Here is a 24,662-nt window from a genome sequence, read left to right as displayed (position 1 = left end):
CTTCTCCTTTCAAAATCACCCCAAAACCAGAATCACTATTTTCTTCTTTGGAGGGAAACTACAATGACTACAAAGATAGCTTAATAATTATTATCTCTTCATTCACTATGCAGTCTGTGTGTCATCTACTGATTATTATGTGAATGTCAATGTCTACTCCTCCCATGCAATGCTGCAAGTCATTCCAAGACACAGAGGCAAGCCCAGCAAAACTATAGTCAACAGGTATATCCCCACCAATCTAAAGAGTAACTGGAGAGAAAAATTAATTTGATGGAAAGAGAAAAGAAGTATGCTGCCACTATATTATCACTCATGCTTGTTTACAAGCTCTGTTTACAAAGTTTCTGTTTACCAGAAACAACACAAACACATCCATGAAAGTGGCTGCAAAACTAAGTGGGACTATAGTTGCCAATGCTATTTATTGTATTTAACAGAAAATTTCTGCTCATGCTATGTGACATAGTGCAATGGGCAGAGCTACAGTGAAGGCCGCCATCATGTAACCTCTCCTATAATTTTCAGGATCCAGCTACAAGCATCAAAAAAACCCAAGTTCCTCCTTTTAGTAACACTTCCTGCTGCTGCTTTTGTTGCCCCAATTTTGTTTTAGTACACCAATCCAGCATTAGTAGCCTCAGTCATTACCCACAATAGATTAAGTAAGGTGGTCGTCTGTAGCTTATCCTCCACCCTTGTATGTTAATAGGGTTGATGTGAACCCCAGCAGCACTTTGAAATATTTGCAAAACATCTTAGCAAAACCTGAATCACTTTACAATCCATGCTGCCTTCATCATGACTTAGTTAACACTCTTATAATGCAACCCTGTAACTCTGGTTTCTTATTTATAATACTTTTTGAGCGGGTGGGACTCTGTTAGGCTACTGGGATACATTGGGTCCCTTCCATTACAATATTTACTATGTAATATTTCAACTAGGTATCTTTTGTTTTCTGTTTTATTTTCTTTCCTGTTAGAACTCAGTGCTTCACCAATGCATCTCTTTTGTTTTCTCCTCCAGGGCTCTCTGATAGCACAATAAGGAATTTAAATTAATATTGTGGGGTCCCAATTTACCATATGTCTTTGAAAATTGGAAGCTCATAACATTTGTTTATAGCTAGAAGCTGAAAATGAGTCTTCTGGATCCCGATAACAGATTGATATATTGTATAAGAAAGAAAGTAAATAGAGGTTTAAACTATACTGTGAATGAAAAACTAAATAAACCAAAAGGAAGAAAGACAAGGAGGCACCAGAACAGGAAACCAAGAGAAGAAAAGACCTCAAGATGCACAATGATGCCCAATGCATTTTAAGTCAGAAGAGCTTTACCTTAGAACAACTAAAGCAGTTTCTTCTGAGGAACTGTTTAAAACTGTTTAAAAGAAACTTGTTCAGTTACCATTAGGAAAATACTCTTGAACTGAAATCCACTGGACTCAGATTGATTATAGCACACCCTTGATGTCAAATCTACCGGTATTCTTCATATGCTTAGAATGTAAGTGGCATATGAAAGGGCACAGAAGTCAGTTATTGCAGTTTGTAGAATACATGCAATGGCAATGTATTAACCAGCAAGCATCTCCTATGAATTGTGCCAGATGTCAAAAAGTAAAAGCATTTTATTTTTTTTACTATTTAGTAACTACATTTTAGTTGATGCACAGCAGAAGTTATTCCATGGGATTCATAGTCAGTTACAAGTTTTTGATCTTGTTTATAGCAGTTGAACACCAATGCTGTTCTACACATGCTGTTCTGTCTTGGGAACAAAACTGATGCCTAGTGTTTTAAACAGAGTATTCACTAATGGGTTTAGATCAGATCTCTTGCCTTCTGTAAGTGTCTAATGTTCAAGAGCAAGAGGCTATCACCAGCTGTTTCTGTTTTCAGCATGATAAAGGTTTCTGTTCTCCTGTATTAGAAACTTATTGATGTACTACTCTTTGGGAATCCTACATTGTATTTGTTAAGAGTCAAGCTACACATTTATACTGGATTTTTGCGATTGATTTTTCTTTTTTAACTGAAATGAACTTACAACTACAAGTTCATTTTGTATAGAGTAGCATGTGTGTTCTTTCAAAGGGGTGTTTAAATCTTCCCTTTGTAATTTTCTCATAATACCCACTCCTAAACCCATCGCTGCTGTTTATCCAATAGGGGTTGGGGGCAAATTAGAAGCTCCCTGCAGCTTCATTTCATTTTTAAAAACATTTAATAAATCAGACATGGATTTCCCATTTAACAGGTGGTTTGACCCCAAGACAAGTAGTAAATTGAACCTTTCTTCAAATTCTTAAGCAATCCGTCCTAGAGGTTCTATGGCTTACTATATCACAAGATTAGAATTCTCTGTTCATACTACCTATGTTGAACCAAAACAAATCTTATCTCAGAAGGAACCAAATTTTAAAAATCTGCCACAGTATAGTAAGATTTATTAGTGATTCACTGGCAATTGTGCCTCTTCCTTTTCTCAATGAACAGAATTTGGAAGCTAATAATTCATAAACCGACTCAGGTCAGTTTGTTTACATACAATATTGAACAGACATGCTAGTAAGGGCTAAATCAGAAGTTGTCTACAGTATAGAACTGGATTAAACGAAGCAGGGTAGAGACTCTTCATCTGAAAGAGGTACATCTTAAGCTAAGCATTTCTAAATATTATTATTCTTGAAAGACTCCTTATTGTGAAAATATTATTGCTATTTGTATTTACTGCTTAAATGTATACGTTTGCATGTATTTAAAGTGATAACTACTCCTAAAGATAAGACACAACACATCACTGAGACTTCAAATAAATACCATCAAAACCAAGAAGCAATCATTGACATCATTCTTTTATTCCAGAAATGTGTGTTTATTCTGAAGACATGTACTGTATAAGCACACAATATTTTAGAGACTGAAACATGGAACACCAGTTTCTTATTTCTACTAGAAGACTACACATAACAGTATATATAGTCTGACTTGGACCACAGCTTTGTAACCATCTGAAAATCCACTCCTAAGCACTGGGGAAGCCTCTGGAATAGTATTGCATCTGGACAGCAACAGGGAACTAACTGACAAAAATTGAGGGGAAGCAGAAGTGCTGTCCGCCATGTTGCAACTTGAGATCCCAATCTCTATCTAATGTTAATTCTACAGCAGTCAATAGATATCAATCATTGATGTTTTTATTACTAATGCTCAAAGCAGTGATGGCCAACCTTTGGGGCAAGTGTGTCTAAAAGTCCAGTTCACAGTATAAGAGAGTGCTACTCTATTACACACTAATGAATAGATGCAGTCCTCCTGGACTCCAATATAATTTTGATTCTAAACTACAGAGAAACTGTTGCAAAGAGGAAGCTGGCTGGAGTGCATATGGCATAATCACACTTGCAATCTTTCTGCTCCTGTCCAGGTGTGCAGATGTCTGCTACTTGAGCCACAGGTTGGCCACTTCAGCAATAAAGGATACAACTTTAAACAATTCATTTATAAATAGAAAAGTGATCAATGTGTATACCTATTAACTGCAAGGCCTCCACCTTAACTTTTGCTGTGCAGTCAACAACTACTTACCATACTTCTCAATACTTACACATTTTAGATATGTATATGGATTGAAAGAAGGCTTCCATCTTTCTGTTTTAAACTATAGTTTCAAAACCTAGAATGAAGACACCCCAAGCTGTGTTTTAAAATTTTATTATTTCTAAGCTGACTTAACTGCTATGAAAAATTAATCTGAGCAAATTTTAAAAAATATTTTAAGTGGCCAATACTGGGTTTCTAAGGTATCCAAACAGGAGGAGGGAAAACACCTGAATTTGCAATAGGGATTTGTCAGATTGGGGATTTGCCAGTATACAAACTGCTTCCTCAAAACACAAACACTAAGCAAGATAAACGCCACGGCTTGTGTGTAAAACAACTACAGCTACAGTCTGAATCAAAATTTTCTGTTTAAGATAAACAAAACCTGCTATGTAACCACGATAAGGATACATGTAACTCACAGCTAACTATCTCCATTATCAATTTCTGCTAGTATTCCGGCAGATAGAACAATTCCAGGCTACTCATTGGTAGCATACACATTTGAAAATAAGTATTTTTACTATAAAGAGTAAAAGCAACTGAGTTAGCCCAATATGCTAACCAATATGTCACAAAATAGATTTTTACTATACCTTCTTTAGGGTGTGGGACAACCATAACATTAATTAAGGTCAAATCTCTGAGTGTCAGACCAAAAACTCCCAAGAAAAAAGGAGGATTGGTGGAACAACAACAAAATAAAACCCCCCAAACATGGAATGTAACACAGAAGGTTAATGTGAATTTCAGATACGTAACATATGAAAAATATACAAGCTAATTTAAAGCTCCCTAGTTCACAATAAATTTACAATGTGTCACTTTAAACTGAATCTCAAAGCAGGATTGCTTGTCTACAAAGAGACTTCAAGTGCGTAGTACACTAATGTAAAACATTGCTTTGCACTGTGCACAAGTTGCAAAATGAGCTGTATGACTAGAAGTAACGAGAATTAAAATCCAGGAGTTATTTCTAAGTAAACATGGTAAGAAGCAAGCTACAAAACATAATTTGGAACTCTTGCACAGCTAAGCTATTCAAGCTCCATTTTCATAGTTTTTAAACCAATGATTATTAGATTTAAACAAGATCTATGTCATACAACTTTGTAAAAACCTTATTTCTTGGCAACAGAATTCAAGGTTTCTTTATATGCCTTCACATTATAAAAGGATTTGATTCTACAAGCTGAAACATGAGGTTTACTTTCCTACTGAAATGAAAATAAGTTTTGATCAAACCACCAATATTTGTAAGCACACTCTTTTTCAGCATCAAGATATAAAGACATTAAAAGCTGTTGAGCCTAAATGAAAGCTGGACTAACTACTCATAGCTAAACAGGCTTTTTCAAAGTCTAAGTAAACACCACTGATGAAACCCTGGCAAAGCTCCTAACTGACTTCAGTGGGGTGGAATTTCACTCCAGGTCCCTTGGTAAGCAGATCTCAAGATTACCTAAGCACTCATTCTGAAGTTAAACAAGATTAAGATCCCTTATTATTTACAATATTCTACAAGTCTGTCCAGTACCACATAAGAGACTTTCAATGTTTTATTGTTTTGCCTATTGCCCTCAATCCACTTTGAGTAACAGAAAGATGCTAGAAAACTGCTTAAAAGTGATGAAAGGATCAAACAAGGAAATTGCACACAGGCTGAGCTGTTCAAGATGAACATAACTAATCACACACCAGGTTACTGGACCAGACCTTGATTTTAATTCTAAGTCCATCTACTTGAAATTTTGACTGAAATCACCAAGGCTTGTATCCAATTAAATACATTTGGAATCAAGTTTATTGGGGTGGAGGGAGTTAAAGAAAGAAAGAAAGAAAGATGAAAATCTCAAATAAACTATTGACAATAAAATCAGCTGTAAATTCCACATAATTACACATTATAAGTTAATAACTAGTTATTTCACATAAATATAGCATTATCAGTGTGCTGCTTAAAACGGAATCAGTCTTAACATTTGCATATTATTTCAAAAATTATTTTGCAAATGGTAACTCAGTGTAGGTGATGAACTATGTTACACCATTCTCAGACACACCACAGATTGGAATGCTGTGACATGTCACTAACACAGCTAGCTACATCCTGAAATTAACATTTTAAACAGCGTTTTTTTTCCTTGAGGGTGATCTAACCATTTAATGACTCTGAACTTTCCCAACTTTGGGGGGGGGGCTTGCTATTTGTGCATATAATGCACTGAAGGAAATCATGACAACAATAACAGATGTAAACACAGAGCAGTCTTATTTCAAACCACGTGTTACCTGACTTCCTATATTCCTAGATTTGTAAGGTCTTCTGAAAACTATCACAACCCATTAAGCTACAAAATTAAATAAAGTATTCTCTCAAAATCATCACAATGAACAGACCAAGTTCACAAATGTAATGCTTAAGAGAATTTTCCTCACAAATGAATATTCAGATTCACAGTGACAAATCATCAGGTGTGGATTGGAGGAGAAAGTATCATTTCAAATTTTAAAATTAAAAGTTACCTGCTCCCATCACTCATTATAAAACTGATTTTTCTTTTACATTACAGTATATTAAGTACATGAAGCACAGCCATGGTTAAAAACAATGTATTTGTGCCTTCCTAACAGATTCCTTTCAGTTTCAACAAAATAACTCAACAAGGCAAAGCAGACTATTTGCTTTGCTTTTCTGCATCGTTGCCAACAGTATGAATGGAAGTCACGGTTGACAGAGGTCAAACAAGTCATTTAACTGTATTGACAATACAGCATTATACACAGAAACATAACTAAGCAATGGTAAAAAGTATTGAAGTGCCTAAAAAGAGCTGACTTAAAACAAGTGTTGCTGGGGCTTTTTTTTATTTAGAAAATTGGTTAACAAGCAGTATTATTTAAATACCTCCGAAAGCGATTGTGTTTCAAAAAGGGTGTTCCATTAATATTTCCTAATCGATATCATTTCAAAGCAGCACATTTCTAAACCATACCACACTTTCTGAATTATTATTATTATTATTATTTTTAAACCCCGGAGTGACATTTTAGCCACAAGGCTTTTGTATCACGAGGCATTCTTGTTCAGAGCACGGAATGGAGGTCTGTAGTGCTTCGTTTTCCCCTTGGAAGACACGGAGCCTCCTGTAGCATCGAGGGAAATACAAATCGATAAGATGACAGATGTGCGTGGCTTGAAAGGAGGCTCTCGCCCCGATCAACGTTGCGGGCAAAAGGGGTTATTTGGTCGAGGGCTGTGCAGCCTTTACGACTTAAGCCTCGAACCAACACGAGTTACATCCAAATAAATACACCGCCCGGTGGTGGAGGGGGTGGGGGCTGGGGTATATATATATAAATCATCACGGCTCCAAAAAGCGCTAGGAAACCGGGCGAGCGACCACGCGCGATGCCCACGCCAGCCGGGCAGAAAAGAAACCGGGCTCAGGTGCGGCTGCTGCTCCTTTGCTGCAGACACCCTTCAAGCCTCCTTGCCCGGGTGCCGCGGCCAGAAAGAGCCTTAAGGCGTGGTGCCGTCCCTCCCTTTCCTCCGGAGCGCCTGGCGGAGAGGCCTGAACCCGCCTCTCTCACGCCCCCCTGACTGACACACCGGGAACGGGGAAAGGGGGGGGGGGAGAAAGAGAGAGAAGAAAAGAAAAGGAGGTCACAGTGGCGCCGGAGCGCGTGTTTCTTCCACCCGTCCACTTCGCACGCACCGCCCGGTCGTCCCTCCCTCTCCGCTCCGCACTTACACTCGGGGCAGCTGCAGCGGCGGCGCCCCCCGGCGCTGGAACACCCCGTCCACGAAGACGCCGTTCTTGCCGAGGCAGCGCAAATAGAAATCGCCCCCGCCGCCAGACTGTACAGGGGCGGCAGGGGTGGCGGCAGCAGCACCATCGGGCTGGGGCCCGGTCCCATCGGCGGCGGCGGCGGGGCCGGCAGCGCTGTTGGCGGCGGCCTGGGCGGGCGGGGCCGTGAAAATCTCGAGGTGCCTCCTGGAGATGAAGCTGGAGTGGCCCATGCTCACGTCCACCGAGCCTTGCGAGGAGTTGCGCCCGATGGTCACCGAGCGCTTCTTCATGAGGTATTCGAACTCGCGGCCCTCCAGCCGGGCCACGGCCGCCGCCGCCGCTGCCGTCCCCGCCGCCATCTTGGCCGAGACAGCGCGCGGGACCGAAGGGGGGCCCCCCTCCGTCAAGTCCCCCCCCCACCCTGCGCGCGCGCGTGCGCGCCCCCCTCCTCCCCCACACGCCGCCCGCCGGGCCGGCCCCAGACACCGACAGACACAAGCAGCGGAGTGCTACCGTGCAACGCACACTTTCACGCAGCCCCCCGCGTCCGCCCGACGGGCGGCCGGCTCGGCCAATGGGAGCGCTGCACGCCCATGGAGCTATTCCGCACATGCCAATCGCAACCGGCGCCGGGACCAAGCGCAAGGCAGCAAGGTAGATTGTTCCTCAGAACAGACAAGACAGCCAGGCAGGCGGTAGAAAAACGCGGAATGGATTATATATGGATATATGCACACTATATGTTTTAATTGCTTTGAGCGGGCGGTGGGGAATCAGATGCCTGTTACTCCCTGCTCCGGGAACTGCTGTCCAGAAAGAGTGAATAGTATCTTACGCTTGTAAACAGATATATAAATTCTAGAGACAACTCATATCATCTTCAGCACTGTACATACATAAGCATGCAAATCTGAAATAAGCAAAGGAGGCAACTTTCACTGTTTTCTTACTCAAAGGGGAAAGTCCCATTCATATATATTTATATTTTTGTAGCCTTCAACTTCATATACACTACACCCTGACAAATGGGATGCCTACACACAGTGTCATCTCCCCACCACCACCACCACCACCCACTGATTATTATTATTGTGGGAAATATAAGGGCAGCATTTGTGTGTCACCCTCAGCTCCATTACCATTCTGATAGTTCTCAATGGAGGCAAATAACCAAACAGATTACGGTATTGGTGTCTCATTATACACCGACTACTGACAACATATTACCGTTCTTCTTTTTCAACCTACTAGAGATCAATTCTATTTCAGGCTAGCTGTAGTGGAACGCATGATTGTCATGCAAAAAGGTCTGAAGTTCAAGCTAATGTGACCCTAGAATGTGCCAGAGATCAGGCACCTATCCCAGGTCACTCACTGCCTGCTGTAGCCGGAGGAGAAACTTACAAGAGAGAGAGAGAGGTTTTGATAAGGGTCTTAATAACGGCAGATGCATGCAGGTGGTGATTGTCCTTGAGCTATGCTGATCCACTCCTAAACCTTTTGAATGTTAAAATTTAAGACTAGCACCTTGGTGATGAGTTGTGTTCCTTATATACCTAACCGCCACTTTAGTCTCAAACTTGTAATGTTCTACATACCATTAATACCGAAGTTTTAAATAATTTTCTCACTCATTCGAACACTTTCTCTCTGCAGGTTGCCCAAGTGTAGCACATTTTCTGTCAATATTTTATTCAGCAAATAAAAATGCCTTTTGAACTAAATTTGCTTCTAAAATTTTTATATTTTGTAATGGGTTGTTTTAATTATTTTTAGCTTAATGCTTAGTTTTTTATATGAACCCTAAACCAAAATACTGAGGGTTGTTGGGGTTTTTTTTGCAAAAATAAAAGAATCTATCTTCAAGAACATAGCTGTGCATTTTAATAGCTCTCCAACCTGACTGGGTCTACAGAATGCATTAGTGGAACATTGGTAACACAATCCTAGCAATGCAATCATACACATGTTGACTCAGAAGTTAGTCTCAATGGGACATTCCCAAGCAAGCAAGTTTAATATTGCGACCTATTTCTACATAGGATTTGGATACATTATACCCTGTTGAATTCCATAGGTCCTAGGCAGGAGATCTCATTCTGAGTATTTCCAGGGCAGCAGTGTGATGTTGCAATCCGAGGCATACTTCCTTAGAATTGAAATCAATTTAACTTACTGAATTCAGATTGCCTTTACTTGCAAGGCCAATTAAAAGGAATAGAGTTGAATCTTCCCTAAATATTAAAAACAATTCAATTAAAAACAATTCAAAGTCATATTACTGAATTCCCAACACCTATCTCCTTTAGTATAATGGAAAGGATGTTTAATTGTGGGTTTAGCTCAAACTAAAAAGAAAATTATACAGCTCTTGTGTATTCTAATACAGTCATACCTCGGGTTACAGACGCTTCAGGTTGCGTTTTTTCGGGTTACAGACCCGAAGTGCCAAATAGCAACTCACACGTGCGCAGACGTGCCACTGCGGGTTGCGAACGTGCATCCCACACAGATCACATTCGCAACCAGAGTGTCCACTGTATACAGTACAAGCAAACATTTCTACTTCCCTGACCAAATAATTTTCCATCCCCAGGCACACTGTTCTGGGGGTTCTCCTGATCCTCTGCAGCTGATTTGGGGTGGAGCACATCAGGAAATAAAAATAAAATAAAAAGCCCTTTTGCATTAGCAGAACTCCTTGCACTGGCACCCACTAGTGCAACTGTTTTGTTAAATCAGAGTCTAGAGATGCTGTGACTCAGTTCACCTGATTTTAGAATTTCATCAAGGTGTCTGAAGTGTCCCATGATTTCTGCAAACTGAACTGGAGCTCATAAAGTGCTCTCGCTCAATCCCAAAGACCAGTTTGAAATATTCTGAATAATGCTAGTATTCCCAAAAAGCCATTCAGATTTTAAAAGCCTCACAAAACAATCTGCTTTGGCGCTGTCATTGCACAATTATAAGTTAGTTGTATGATCTAAGGATTGCATTTGCAGGATTTAGGTTGCAGTGAGCGCTGGGATATTACATTATATTAGACAAGCTCACACCTAGGGAGAAACCTACCTGCTCTGTTTTTATGTTCTAAGAAAGGAGGAACCACAGCTTAAAAGTATTTGTATGTGCAAGAGATTAGTCTCAAATATGTTTTAAAATGGGGCTCTTTATCAAACATGGGCCATGTTTGCCAATAATGGGATTCAAAGGGCTTTATCCTGATTTGTTTCCACAAAGTTTGCATGGAGGCTAGACTGTGTCTGGTCTTTATTGGACATTCCTTTTAATTTGTTTGCAAGGCAGATATATAACGCAGCAATCATCCTGATTTGCTTGTGAGGTACTTATTCATCTTCTCTGTAATCATTCATTCATCCGTCCCACACTTTATGGTGCTTTCCCACTCACTTTCCTAACTGCAAAAAAGCCTCTCTCTGTATTTTTTTTAAAGTTTATTTGTTGCAGTAGGGTGACAAAGCACATTGGATTAAATTGCACAAACCTAATTTTCTGATGTAGGCTTATATCCTTCCCACAAAATAGTGACAGTCTGGAGATACCAAAATATTATGGGGGACAGGAGCAGGAAAATAGAGCATATGAGACTTTATACTAAGTCAAACTACTTCTCTATCTAGTGCAATAAGGACTGGCAGCAGTCCTTCAGAGTCTTGGGCAAAGGCATTCCAGTCACCTTCACTACATGATCCTTTAACTGGAAATGCCCGGGATTTTCTGCATGCAAAAGCGTGCCCTCTGCCACAGAGTTGTGATCCTTGACCAACCCAGACTGTAATCATTTGGTATGTCTCTATATAAACTGTAGAATCTCTTATTGATTCACATAATGTACAACCAGTTTATTAATAAAATACATTACAGATTGTTATACGTATGTTCTCTGTCACATCCTTCGTTTCACAGTTATCTTTGTTGGGCAAATTCCAGTCCAGTAGTCTGAAAAAATCCTTGCCTGTTATTTTGTCCAACACAAATGTCTGCAGTTGGTTTACAAACCATGCTACCCACAATGCTCTGGGCGTCAAGCTGCTTATGGAGGTTGTAACACGCCGCCGTGAATAATCTCCGATTAACTAAATTATATAGTCTTGGCGCCCTGAATAATATACACAAGTCAGCTATTTCGCTTTCAGGAAGCCCCCTCCTTTGCTTCCTGTTCAATCTGCACTTTACACAGCCCCCTTCTGGGAGGAATTAACAAACCTCGATGCTGCAGCAAGACATGTGCTTTTGAGATGACATCATCCTCAGTGTCTGGGCAGTGACCTAGGCAGAGTGTGTTTGTAAATACAGAAAAGGGCCTTGGGGGTGGGGCAGGCAGAACAATTGGTACTGGAACATAGGGCTGTTAAATCAATGAAATGCCATTTCAGGGACTAGATTAGGCCATTTTGAGTTGACAAATGTTTCAAAGGCAAGACTTTGCATGATACAACTGAGCCAAGGGCAGGTTAAGGAACAGCCTCGACTTGAAATCCAGGCAATTTAAAATAATTGTTGAAGTCGTTTCATGTGCCGCCCCTATTATTAATATGGAAATTGCTGTATGTGCTCTACTAAGCAAACGTTTCTTTAAAAAATTAAATACAACCGTGTCTCATTTTTTGCTTCTAATACATATGTGAAGAATAACGATTGATACACATCACCACAGTGACCTCAGGAATATCCTTATTTGTTCTGAAATGTAGCAGGAACCCCCCCACCCCAATCATTCTGTTTGTACAAACTTCACACACACTCACACTCACACACTACATATGCCACATTTCTCTTATGAATTCATAGAAAATCAACCATACACCGGATTTGCACTGTTCCATTTTATTTTAATATCAAAGGGGGGTGCTTGGTTTCTGGTCAGCCATAATCTCTTCAGCATACCAGCACATCCACAGGAGCCCTGCCCAGTTGCTATGTCAACCCTGATAATCCCAGACAGAAGACAATCAAAAAATCACAAAGAACAGTGGATTCACCACAGGCTGAAACAAAGGACAATGATCAGATCTTCCCTCTGGGGGCAGGAAACTGCAAACTCCCCATTGTCACCTGGAAAGTACTCATGGGGAGGGGGAAAGGAGGAACCAGCCAGGTGACAGGACACTCAGGTTACCACCACAACTCCTCCCTCATCACCTCCTTCCTGAAATGTATGCATGATGTCAACCCCTTCTGAAATGTATGCATGATGTCAACCCCTTCTGTAATGTATGCATGATGCCAACCCCTCCTTTCTGTAATGTATGCATGATGTTTCTGGGGGTGGGCTTGACCTAGAGGAGGGGAAATTCAAAAGTTTTTATAAGGTCTTGCAGCCCATTGTTGGGGGTCTTTCCTCTCTCCTGCAAGTGAGGGGAACACCCTGATGCATCAGTTCAATAAAGGCCAAGCCTACAGGCTGCTGTTTTGCTCCAAGTTATCCTGGTTGGTGTCTTTGTTTTGTCCAAGAGAGCCCTCAGATTTTTCCTATAACAGTTGGCGACCGCGACTCAGGGACACTTGGTTCTCCTGTAAAGGTGAGAGGGGAGATAGAAGGGATCGGGCGCCACTGGGCAACCTTAGCCCAGGGATCCTTCTTCCTCTCCCTGCCTCCTCTTTGCGGGCGGTAATCAATCGTCACCAAAAGCTCAACCAGGGGAGCAAAGGCGAGGTCAAGCCGGCTAAAAAGAAAAGGATCCTGGGATTTGCGGGGGGACATCTTCGAACGTGAGTATGGTTTGAAGTAAATGCATTGGGAGGGGGGTGGAAAAGTAACGACCCCACGACAGCCAGACTTTCCTTCTTTCATTTCTGGCGTAGCCCCTCGGAGTCGGCCGGGTGCGCTCTAACTTTACCCTTTTCTAACCCGATTCTCCCCTTCGGAAAGTGGCCAGGGAGATCGCGGAACTTTACTGTGTGGCGCATACCTCTCGGAGTCGTCTGGGTACGCCAAAACCTTTCTCTTTCTCTCCCCTCAATTTCTTACACGGTGTGTGCCCGGGGAAATTGTGGTACCTTTTGCTGTTTTCCGATGTTCCCCCCCGGGGTCGTCCAGGAACATCTTAATCTCTCTATCTCTTTTCTCCCCCGTTTTCCGTCTTGGAATTGAGTCCGGGAAAGCGTGGCTCTTTTACTGTTTCTCTGACATCCCTCTCTCGGAGTCGTCCAGGGGAGTCTTTCAAGTATTCTCTTACTCTCCACCTACCCTAACTCTGCAAATGAAGCTGCCCCTCCTGCCTGGCGACCTTTGTTAGGGATGACCTGGGTATGTGAGAACGCAAGGTCGTTTGCTCCCCTTTCAAAACTTTGTTTTCTCGGACCCCCAATCTGGCACTGCACAGCGCAGGCGTCCAGTAGGGAGTTCCAAACTTAGTCTCAAAGGCTAGGCAGGAGGCTGTCGTGGAGGGAAGAAGGGGCGGTTCACGAGGTGGGGCCCCGCACTAGGACCAGTTGTGTAGGCAGTACTGCAAAAAAAAAAAAAAATTCCAGGATCCGTGCTTGTGTATCGGGTGAAGAGAGAGACCCGGAGGTTTTGAGGCTGATGAATGAGGTTTATTGAGGATGATTTGATCATGGTTCAGTGGTAGGAAAGGCCACGTTAAAATAGAGATAAACAGAGGTACCTTAAAAAAAAAAAATTACTGAAAGAATACTATTTTCTCTACCCACTTCCTCTCTTTGTGTTGTGTTTCTTGTTTTCTTCTCTTTGTCCGTCCATCTTTAAACTTTAGTGCACACCGCCTGCGAATTACCCCTCTAAATCACAGAGTAATGGGGGCCCACTCTTCTCAACACTCTGATTGGACTCCTCCTGGCAACAAAGCTTCCATGAAGCCTTTTTGCCCCAGAGAGGATTCTAATATGCCCCTCCAGCTTGTCATCTCCAATTAGAGAAAAAATAGAAATAAAATAAAGGGGGAAAAAATGGTCAAGTTTGTGTTGTTAAACTGTAGCCTAGAGCTAGAACATGAAACTGTAAACTTAATGGTGCTCAGAAGGCAGTAGATATAATAACAGCCCAGCATTAGAGATCTTAGTTTCTCTTAAAATAAATATTTCAAGGGTTTGTATTTACATTGGCCTTGGCATCCACAGACTGTTCTTAAATGCACATAGTTTTAAATTGCAAGCTTGCTTCAAAATTTTAAATCTATGGAAGCCATGTTGCGCCTTATCGATCTTAAACAAAACAAAATGGAAAATGGAGTGTGCAAATGTTTGTTATTTGAGAGAGGCTCTAAAAGAGAGTTTCCCTCCCAAGTGGTGAAATCCTGTACACGTGCTACTTGTGCTCTGAAAGGGGGATTACCCCACCTCTTTCTTCTAGTTTTAAGTGAGGAGGGTGATTCTAAGTCTAATGGCAAATGATGTTTGTTGTAACTTTTGAGTTTGTGAGAAGGAGAAGTTAACCTAATGTTTCTGCTGCAAAAGCCTAGTTGAGCACAACTGCTCTCTCAAGCTAAAATGCAGTGTATGTATTTCATTAAGCGTATGCCTATAAAAGTATGGTGTTCATTCTAAGAAAAAATATTTGAGTCCAGTTTTAACTTCGATTTGATTGGACAGAAGAGTTATTGTAAGGCTCCTGATACCAGTCTCTATAAGACTTCATGGCCTCTTTTGTTAGAAAATGCCCCCCCTCCCCCTTGTTTCACTCTGCCTCTTTTAGTTGGTTTCTCCCTTCTTACTTCTGTGCTAGGTAAATTTACTCCCGAGCAAGCTTCCCTTAAAGGAAACTGCAAAGAGGGGAGGGGGCAACACTTGTGTATTCCCTTTAAAAAAAATCAAATCTAGGGCTGCTTTAACTGTGCTTTATAAGAGATCCTCTCAGGAGTATAGATGTTTCCTTTCCCAGCTATAAATCTGTACTTAAATGTGTATGCCTCTTTGGTAGTACAAATCTTGCTGTGAAATCTTGCTGTGAACCCTATATTTTGGAGGGTTGGACTAGATGACCCCAGGGTCCCTTTCAACTCTCCCAATTTGTGGCTGTGTGGAAGACCATGTGTCTGCAAGCATTGGAGGGTAATTCTTAAATTCTGGTGTGGTAATGGAGTTGAAATTCAGCCTAGCTTTGCTTTTTAGTTTTAAAAGGTGCGAGATGAAGCCATGATGTTTTGAAGCACAACTGGTAACATCAAGCATTTGGGTGATTACAGTGTTTATCATTTTGTCTACTATTTAAAAATCAGACCTCAAAATCAACTCAATACATAGACGCCTTGACCATCCATCCTGTAAATAAAGGGCAGAAAAATTTGTCTGCAAATGGTAAGGCTAAAATGACTAGGAATGTTAAAAAATCCTATGAATTCTAACTCTGGCCATTTTTACTCATAAATAAGAGAGCGGTTGATTGTTCCGCGAATGGCCAGAGGGATATTAGCCCTTTCCTGTACATAAAGGAAGCAGTCTCAGTTTGCTTGGGCTGAAATTGCTAGCTTTGGTGAATACTTAAATTGCTGAGTTTCTCTTTTTGGTTTAAAATCAAACCCTGTTCTCAAAATCTACTCCTTACCCTTCCCTTCCCTTATTCAAATGGTAATTTAGCCAAAGGATGCAACATTTTCAATAGTATAAAAGGTTTGCTGAGACATGAACTCTGCACATGCACAGAGGCTAGATCAGCTAAAGAAGAGAGAGAGAGGAAGGGGGGAACTGTAAGGGGGGAGAGGAGGTTTCTTCCAAATGTAAAAGAAAACTTGGAACCACTGAGGAACCATTGAGGGAAATCACCCTTAATCTGTCTTTCCTCCAGGGGCTACTTAAGACAAAAGGCTAAAAAAAAAAAAAAAGCTTTCCAGGTTCCAAATCTTAACATGCCAAATTCTTTTCACAGGTAAATATCAGAGCATTCCCCCCCCCTCAATGGGAATTTTAGGAACAGCATTTCCTGACAGGCTTCTCACATGAAATAATTTTCCCTTTTAACAGGATATGTGAACCCCGATCACAAAGTGTTTGTCCCTTTTTCCTCCCACAGCAACTTTCTTTCTGTTCTGTGAAACAAGTCTGAATCCCTGCTACAGTTTGACTTCCATCTCTTTGTGGCTTTGATACTTTTTTTAAAGTTACAAATAATCTGTTTTCATTTATTTAATCTGTCTCTCCATGATGTCTATGAAGTTAATCGAAGCACAACCAAACATTGTTTGTGGAATGGTATTTGTTTACCTTTTTGCCTGAGCATTTCTTATTAATTCTGTCATTTTGGCTAGTGCAAGTTATTTGCACAACTTAAAAATTGCCATTCATTTTTTATTGGTATTAACTCATTTCCCAGTATTAACATTACAGCTGATGTTGTCACATCAAGAAACACTCTTTTATTTTCATTTGGGATGTTAGAATGCCAAAACAGATTACTTCAGGTTACTTATTGTGTGCCTTAGCATTTATTTATTTTTGGTTCCTCATAGCTCATTTTGTGTGCGTGTTTTACTTTGGGGACATGTTCATCACATGTTGAAAGTCAGTTTCATGAAGTTCTTTTATCAGATAGCACATGGTGAATTTTAAGTTTTCCCCCATGGTTTTCCCTTTTTTTTCCAGTCTAGTAATAATCTGCGTGGTTTTGATAATATATTTAATAATAATTCTTTTCTAAATCTGATGTCTTTGTGTCAAGTTTGTTTTCATCTGACTGGTAATAACCTTTGTATTTTCTACAGTTCTCTTTCTCTCCAAAGTGAAGGAAAGCAAACGAGCTTGGCAGATAATAACAGTAGTTATAGGAAAATGTAATAATAATATTGGAATGAATGAAACGCTTAATTCGCTAAGATTTTTATTATTTGCAGCTTCCAACAGAAACCGAAGGACATCCTTTTTGCCTTTTGCCCCCTCCCTTTTCTAACTGTCTTTAAGCCCCAAAACCCTGCCCCTTACAGGATATCACCTATACAGATGTGCAATGATGAAAAGCAGCAACAACCCCTCAACTCAGTTCTTCCGTCATCACAAGACACCAGAGTTTTCAAGTGCCCACAGCTATCTCTTTCAAAGGATATAGACTGCAAGGGGGGTGGAGTTGACTTGCAAGGACATCTTTTCACTTGAACCTCAAGCCTCTGTGCTCCAGGATTCAAAAGATACATGCGTAAAAGATCACAATTGTGTCAAGATATGCAACTGATATTTAATTAGTTTGTTTTGTATTAAGCGTTATTATGTAGGAATGTTGAAATGTGTCTGACAGTGTGTTATTTCCACAAGGGGGGTATTTTTGTGTGTAATTTTATGTTTAATGTCTTATTGCTTGCACACCAATTCTCATGCATTTTATACTTTCTGATAGCTCACACTATTGTGTAGTCCAATGTTTAGATAACCACATTTCATTGTCCCACCTGGCACTCTGCCGACTTTCCCTACCCATTTTAAAATGTGCTAAAACTCGCTTTACCAAAGAGAAGCTGATAAGATACATGAAGGTGCATATGCTTTGGTTTAGCAGGAATGATCCCTTATAGAGTTAAATTGTCTTATTTGGACAAAGTGCCCTTTTAAGAACGGTTTTCCTTTAACAGACTGGTTTGAAAGGTTGAGAACCATGGGCACATAAATTCAAATTGGACTCAGTTTGAATTGGGCAAGTGTATCCAGGCTGCAATTAGCTCTCTGATCCTTAAAGTGCAAGTGAGCAACTCCCATGACTGCAAGACCAGAGCCTGTAATAATAATCAGAAATCCCATGGATTTTGGCCAAGGCAAAGACATTTCTCTCAGGACGTGTCCGAAACCTGTGCCAGCTGTGGTGGGTACCAGGCTACATGATAAATATGAAAGCCCTAAGTGGATTCACCAGGGATTGCCACTACTGCGACACCATGCCGATGTGAGACCACAGAAGAGCTACCTTGACACCTGAGAACACACAAATGGCGGGGGGGAAGCAAACTGCACTTTTCAGTCATTAGTGGACCTTCCTGCCTAAATGTAAAGCATAGATCACTATTGAGAAAATATTTCTTCCAAGGTGCTAGAATACCACAAGTAACTGAGCAACAAATTATTAATTTACGTGATATCCTATGTCTAACTATGTGCACTGTTACACCATTATATTTCTATGCAAATATCCTTAAAGTAGCATGATATCCAAGTCCCTTTCAGGTTCACATGGACACACACATCTGGGACGGAGAATACCAGGTTATTATTTACCACCTTAAATTGTGCGGAGAAAAGGATTGCAAAGTAGCCACCTTTGCAATCTTATCTCCGAAGGGGGGAACTGTAGCAGGAACCCCCCCACCCCAATCATTCTGTTTGTACAAACTTCACACACACTCACACTCACACACTACATATGCCACATTTCTCTTATGAATTCATAGAAAATCAACCATACACCGGATTTGCACTGTTCCATTTTATTTTAATATCAAAGGGGGGTGCTTGGTTTCTGGTCAGCCATAATCTCTTCAGCATACCAGCACATCCACAGGAGCCCTGCCCAGTTGCTATGTCAACCCTGATAATCCCAGACAGAAGACAATCAAAAAATCACAAAGAACAGTGGATTCACCACAGGCTGAAACAAAGGACAATGATCAGATCTTCCCTCTGGGGGCAGGAAACTGCAAACTCCCCATTGTCACCTGGAAAGTACTCATGGGGAGGGGGAAAGGAGGAACCAGCCAGGTGACAGGACACTCAGGTTACCACCACAACTCCTCCCTCATCACCTCCTTCCTGAAATGTATGCATGATGTCAACCCCTTCTGAAATGTATGCATGATGTCAACCCCTTCTGTAATGTATGCATGATGCCAACCCCTCCTTTCTGTAATGTATGCATGATGTTTCTGGGGGTGGGCTTGACCTAGAGGAGGGGAAATTCAAAAGTTTTTATAAGGTCTTGCAGCCCATTGTTGGGGGTCTTTCCTCTCTCCTGCAAGTGAGGGGAACACCCTGATGCATCAGTTCAATAAAGGCCAAGCCTACAGGCTGCTGTTTTGCTCCAAGTTATCCTGGTTGGTGTCTTTGTTTTGTCCAAGAGAGCCCTCAGATTTTTCCTATAACAGAAATAAACACAGCCACCAGCACAATATGAAAACCCAGTTTACATAGCAGTTGTATTCAGTGAATGCTGTTTAAATGGTTAATAGGAATCACTGCTTTTTTCCGTTTTGCATAAGTAGCAGACAAGTCTGGGAGCACAGAAGTGGAAGAGAAACTGCAGCATTTTCTGAGATTTGATCATTGTGACTTTTCTGCTCTCTATATTAGCAGGAGTCATCTCCATCCCAATCTGCCTTTGACCTGAATAGGAGTGGCTTGTAATTTCCTTTAATCAGATCTGGGCTCCTGTGAATTTGTAGAATAATAGTGTACTGCAATGTCAAAACTGAAATGTAATGGTGGCAGGCATTATTTGCTTAACCTTTTAACAGTTCACCACTCTGCTCTACAATTACATTAATTTAAATAGAATGTATATTGTTTGCCTAGTTTTTAAAATGTCAGAAATTGAATAACTGCATGCTCTTGTTTCAGGGGCCTGATCTTTTAAGAGTTATCACCAGTCTTGAGGTTGCCTAGCTTTCTGCCAGTGTTGAAGTGGCACCGCTGGGGAAATACATCACCAGAGAACGTAGACCCCAACTCTCAGGCAGAACTGCCTGCCAGAGGGCACAAATTACTTTTTAAAATTGTGCTAGTTTAGAGTTCAGAAAGCACAAATATAATACTCAGTAGGAGATATCTTTGATGATTAAAGCAGATCCTTAAACAGTAGGTGAAAGAATCTAGCAAGTATTTCAAATGAACTTTTCGCTATGTACATTTTGTGAATTAAGCAGAGCTCCAACAGTTTATATAAGCATATACAAAATGATCACATGCACATTCTATCTCCGTACGGATTGTTGAAGGCCAGCAGAAAATGCAGAAAATCTTGGGCTGCATCATTGGCATCTCCTGTTAAAAGGATCATGTAGTGTAGGAGGAGATTACACTATCAAAGTGTGGCAAACAGACTTAAAGTGATGTGTAGATTCTTTAATTAGCCAAAGACCTGGGAGAGTAAAGGTAAAGGGACACCTGACCATTAGGTCCAGTCATGGCCAGCTCTGGGGTTGCAGCGCTCATTTCGCTTTATTGGCCGAGGGAGCTGGCGTACAGCTTCTGGGTCATGTGGCCAGCATGACTAAGCCGCTTCTGGCGAACCAGAGCAGAGCATGGAAACGCCATTTACCTTCCCGCCGGAAGGTACCTATTTATCTACTTGCCGGAAGGTACCTATTTATCTACTTGCACTTTGACGTGCTTTCGAACTGCTAGGTTGGCAGGAGCAGGGACCAAGCAACGGGAGCTCACCCCATCGCAGGGATTCGAACCGCTGACCTTCTGATTGACAAGTCCTAGGCTCTGTGATTTAACCCACAGCGCCACGAGGAAGGTTTTTGCCTGATGTCTAAAGATACGTAACAAAGGTGCCGGGGAAGCCTACATGGGACAGCATTCCACAAGTGTGGAACCACTGCTGAAAAGGCCTGTTCTTGTGTTGCCCTCCTCCAGATTTCTCACAGAGGAGGCACACAAAGAAGTGGCCTGGAAGCTAATTGTTAGCCAGTGCAGTTGGGCCAGGATTAGTGTAATATGCCCAAACCTTCTTGCCCAGTGAGCAATCTGGCCACTGAATTCTGCACCAGCTGAAGTTTCTGAACCACCTTCAGAGGCAGCCCTACACATAATGTGTTGCAGTAATCTAACCTAGAGGTTACCAGAGCATAGACCACAGAAGTTAGACTATCCATGTCCTGATAGAGGCGCAGTACGGCCACCAGCCAAAGCTGATGGAAGGCAGTCCACACAACCAAGGCCACCTGGGTCTCATGCAATAGCAAAGGATCCAGGAGTACCCCCAAGCTACATACCCGCTCCTTCAAAGGGAGTGTAACCCCATCAAGTGCAGGCAACCTCCTACCTTCAGTCCTATCTGGATTGAGCTTCAGTTTGGTGGCTTTCATCCAGTCCGTTAGTGAGGCAAGACAACATTCCAGCATGTCCGCTGCCATACCTGCAGATGCAAAGGAAAAGTAGAGCTGTATGTCATCAGCATATTGCTGACAAGGTACTCCAGAACTCCAGATGACCCCACTCATTGGCTAATATGGGAAAGATAAGTTACTATCAAAGACTGCAGGGCTCAGCTGGGGCCCCCTGTTATTGCCCAACAAACTTCATGTGTTTGGGTCAGGTTAGGTGATCAGATGTACAGTATTGGAATTACTGTGGGTCAATGGAAGACCACAGGTTCTGCGTACAAAAGCCTAGGTTTAATCCCCAGCATCTTGTGGTAGAACTGGGAAAGGCTTCTGTCTGAGACTCTGAAAAACTGCTGCATAGTAGACAGTTTTGAGCGAGATGGATCTGTGGTCTGACTAGGTATAGGAGATAGCTTCCTATGTTCCAATCCCACCTCATTTACTACTCTTGAGGTTTGCCATACATCCTTCTTCTGAGCAATTTATTGTTGAGACAGACTACAGGCTGCTGCTTTGCATTTACCAGACTGCTCCTCTGTCTTCATTGACACTTGTCCCTCGTTGTTGTTGTTGTTATGCCGCTCATCTGACTGGATTGCCCCGCCACTTTGGATGGCTCTCAACCAAAAACAGTAAAAAGACAATAAAACATCAAACACTAAAAACGTCCCTGAACAGGGCTGCCTTCATATGTCTTTTAATAGATAGCTTCTTGGTCTGTTATCTGACTTGCCCACTCAAGTTAGAGCATGCCCTCTGTCTTAGAAATGAAGGCTCTAGTCATGGTTCCTTGCTTGTTCACCTGAGTGCCTTCCTTTCTCAAGCCACCTGAAGTCTTACCAAGCCCTCGATTACTCATACTCAGTGCCTGACAATGATTCAAAAAGAGCTACCACAGCTTCAGGCTTGAATTAACTTACTATTGTACCCACCAGCTGTGAGGATGGCTACCTGTGGCTTTTGAATTGGAAACACTACATTCTATAGCCACAGGCATTACCAAATGTAACTAAATTTTTGCCTCACTCCTGCCTGAAACTCCGGAGAATCACTGCCTGTCAATGTCAACAATACTGTGCTAGATGGACCAATTGCCTTACTTGGCTTACCACAGCTATTTCAAGTGTCCCATCTCAAGAGCACAGAGTCCATCACAGCAGAGTTAGGCACTAGATAATGTGTTTTAAATTTACAGTACCATTACAATCCACTCTACCACTATGATCTACCAGCCGATGGATCACGTAGCTTGCTAAATATGTAGTACCTGTGAGCATATTGGATTAGAAAGGGGTACATTGCTCCCCTGTTATACTGGTGCTTCACATGGGATCTCTTTATATCATCAGTAACCTTGAGATGGCAAGGGAGCTTTCCCTGATCACAGTGTCCTTGACTCTCTTATCTGTGGATTTGTCCCATAATTGTATGAAAAGAATTAAGGTATTAATTAATTAAGATAACTAAGATAAATCAGAGCAATTGGCCATGAAAATCAGTCTCAACTCTGCAGATACCATCAAACCCTGAGGTGACATTGTAGGATTAGGATATGAAAACTGAAAACAAAACAGCCGCACAGTATTTCCGTTTCAGGACAGGATATGTAAGTGTAAAGCCCTTTGGGCAGCCACTTGGTGGCAGCATAACTGTGTTTACACCTGCAAAGAGCTGTTGTTGCTGCACCAGCACTTGTACCTCCTCTCCAAGTCAGCATCCAATGGCTGTTTATCAGCTTTTTGATCATGTAGCAGAAAATATAGGACTGGGCTGTAACTTAAACAGAATGGACAGATGCTGAAAACCTTATCAGTCTTCTTCCCTTGGTTCTGTGCTTACTAATATTGCAGCAAATGAGACAATACTACGGCTATGCTTTCTCCCTTAGTGGTTTTCATATTTTTAATGCCTTTTTTTTCTAGATCAAAACATTACTTTAAAAAGCAATAAAGAAGATGTAGTCTGTATGGTGTCAGTAAGTTGATTACCGGGGCAAAGTTTTCAAGTTTATATAGGGTTGCAGGGGCAATATGTTCAGCCCCTTGATTTCATTAAGTTGTCCATATAATGTACACTATAGAAAAGGAAGAAATAGCACTGTGGAATTTCAAGAGCCTCATTAATGAACTTATGTGTATGTGTAGTGTGAGGCTTTGTCCCTAATGCCAATTCCTCTCTCTAATTAGGCTAACAGGTAGCTGTGCTCTCCTTCTGTCCTAATTCCAAATGCTCTAAAAAGGTGAGACAGAAGATACATGTGTTGCAGACTCAACCAGCCCACTCCTATGCATGTTTACTCAGAAATAATTCCCACCGAGTTCACCAGGACTTAGTCTTAAGCAAATGTGCACCTAATATGCCATGGGAGCATATTCATCCAGTGCTTTTCAAGCTGCACTGGCTCCCGGTGGAGTACAGGGTCAGATTTAAGGTGTTGCTTTTGACCTTTAAAGCCCTTCACGGCCTAGGACCCTCGTACCTACGGGACCGCCTCGCCTGGTATGCCCCACGGAGAGCCTCAAGGTCCATAAATAACAACACCCTAGTGGTCCCAGGCCCTAAGGAAGTTAGATTGGCTTCAACCAGAGCCAGGGCCTTTTCAGCACTGGCCCCAAGTTGGTGGAACGCTCTGTCTCATGAGACCAGGGCCCTGCAGGATCTGATCTCTTTCCACAGGGCCTGTAAGACAGAGTTGTTCCGCCTGGCCTTTGGATTGGAGCCAATTTGATTCCCTCCGCCCCCTTTTTCTTTTTTCTTTTCCTTCTCCTGCAATGAGGCTCCATTTTAATATTTTAATGTTCCATTATTTTAATGTTGTATTTTATTTTTGTTTTTAAGTTGTAATCACTCATCTTGTTTTTATTATTGCTTGTAAGCCGCTCTGAGCCCGGCCTTGGCTGGGGAGGGCGGGGTATAAATAAAAAATTATATTATATTATGTAATACATAAATTGACTTTCTGAAAGTCCTAGAATCATAGAATCATAGAGTTGGAAGAGACCAAAAGGGCCATCGAGTCCAACACCCTGCCAAGCAGGAAACACCATCAGAGCACTCCTGACATATGGTTGTCAAGCCTCTGCTTAAAGACCTCCAAAGTAGGAGACTCCACCACACTCCTTGGCAGCAAATTCCACTGTCGAACAGCTCTTACTGTCAGGAAGTTCTTCCTAATGTTTAGGTGGAATCTTCTTTCTTGTAGTTTGGATCCATTGCTCCGTGTCCGCTTCTCTGGAGCAGCAGAAAACAACCTTTCT

General features: G+C 41.7%; 1 protein-coding gene across 2 annotated transcripts in view; it reads right to left on the bottom strand.

Moving 5' to 3' along the window:
- Positions 1-7,790, bottom strand: part of FOXK2 (forkhead box K2) — a 32,155-nt gene extending 24,365 nt beyond the window's left edge. Inside the window, exon 1 of one of the 2 annotated variants that reach the window (XM_081184472.1) lies at positions 7,367-7,790. In XM_081184472.1, coding sequence (XP_081040598.1) covers positions 7,367-7,764 — 398 coding nt within the window. In that variant the 5' untranslated portion in view covers positions 7,765-7,790. The remainder of the gene's footprint in view (positions 1-7,366) is intronic. The other variant, XM_081184471.1, reaches the window with a different exon arrangement.
- Positions 7,791-24,662: the final 16,872 nt, after the last annotated feature.

This window comes from Podarcis bocagei, assembly GCF_964188305.1.
Source record: "Podarcis bocagei genome assembly, chromosome: 2".
NCBI lineage: Eukaryota > Metazoa > Chordata > Lepidosauria > Squamata > Lacertidae > Podarcis > Podarcis bocagei.
The sequence above is the reverse complement of the archived record's forward strand: the minus strand, read 5'-3'. Positions and strand labels throughout refer to the sequence as shown.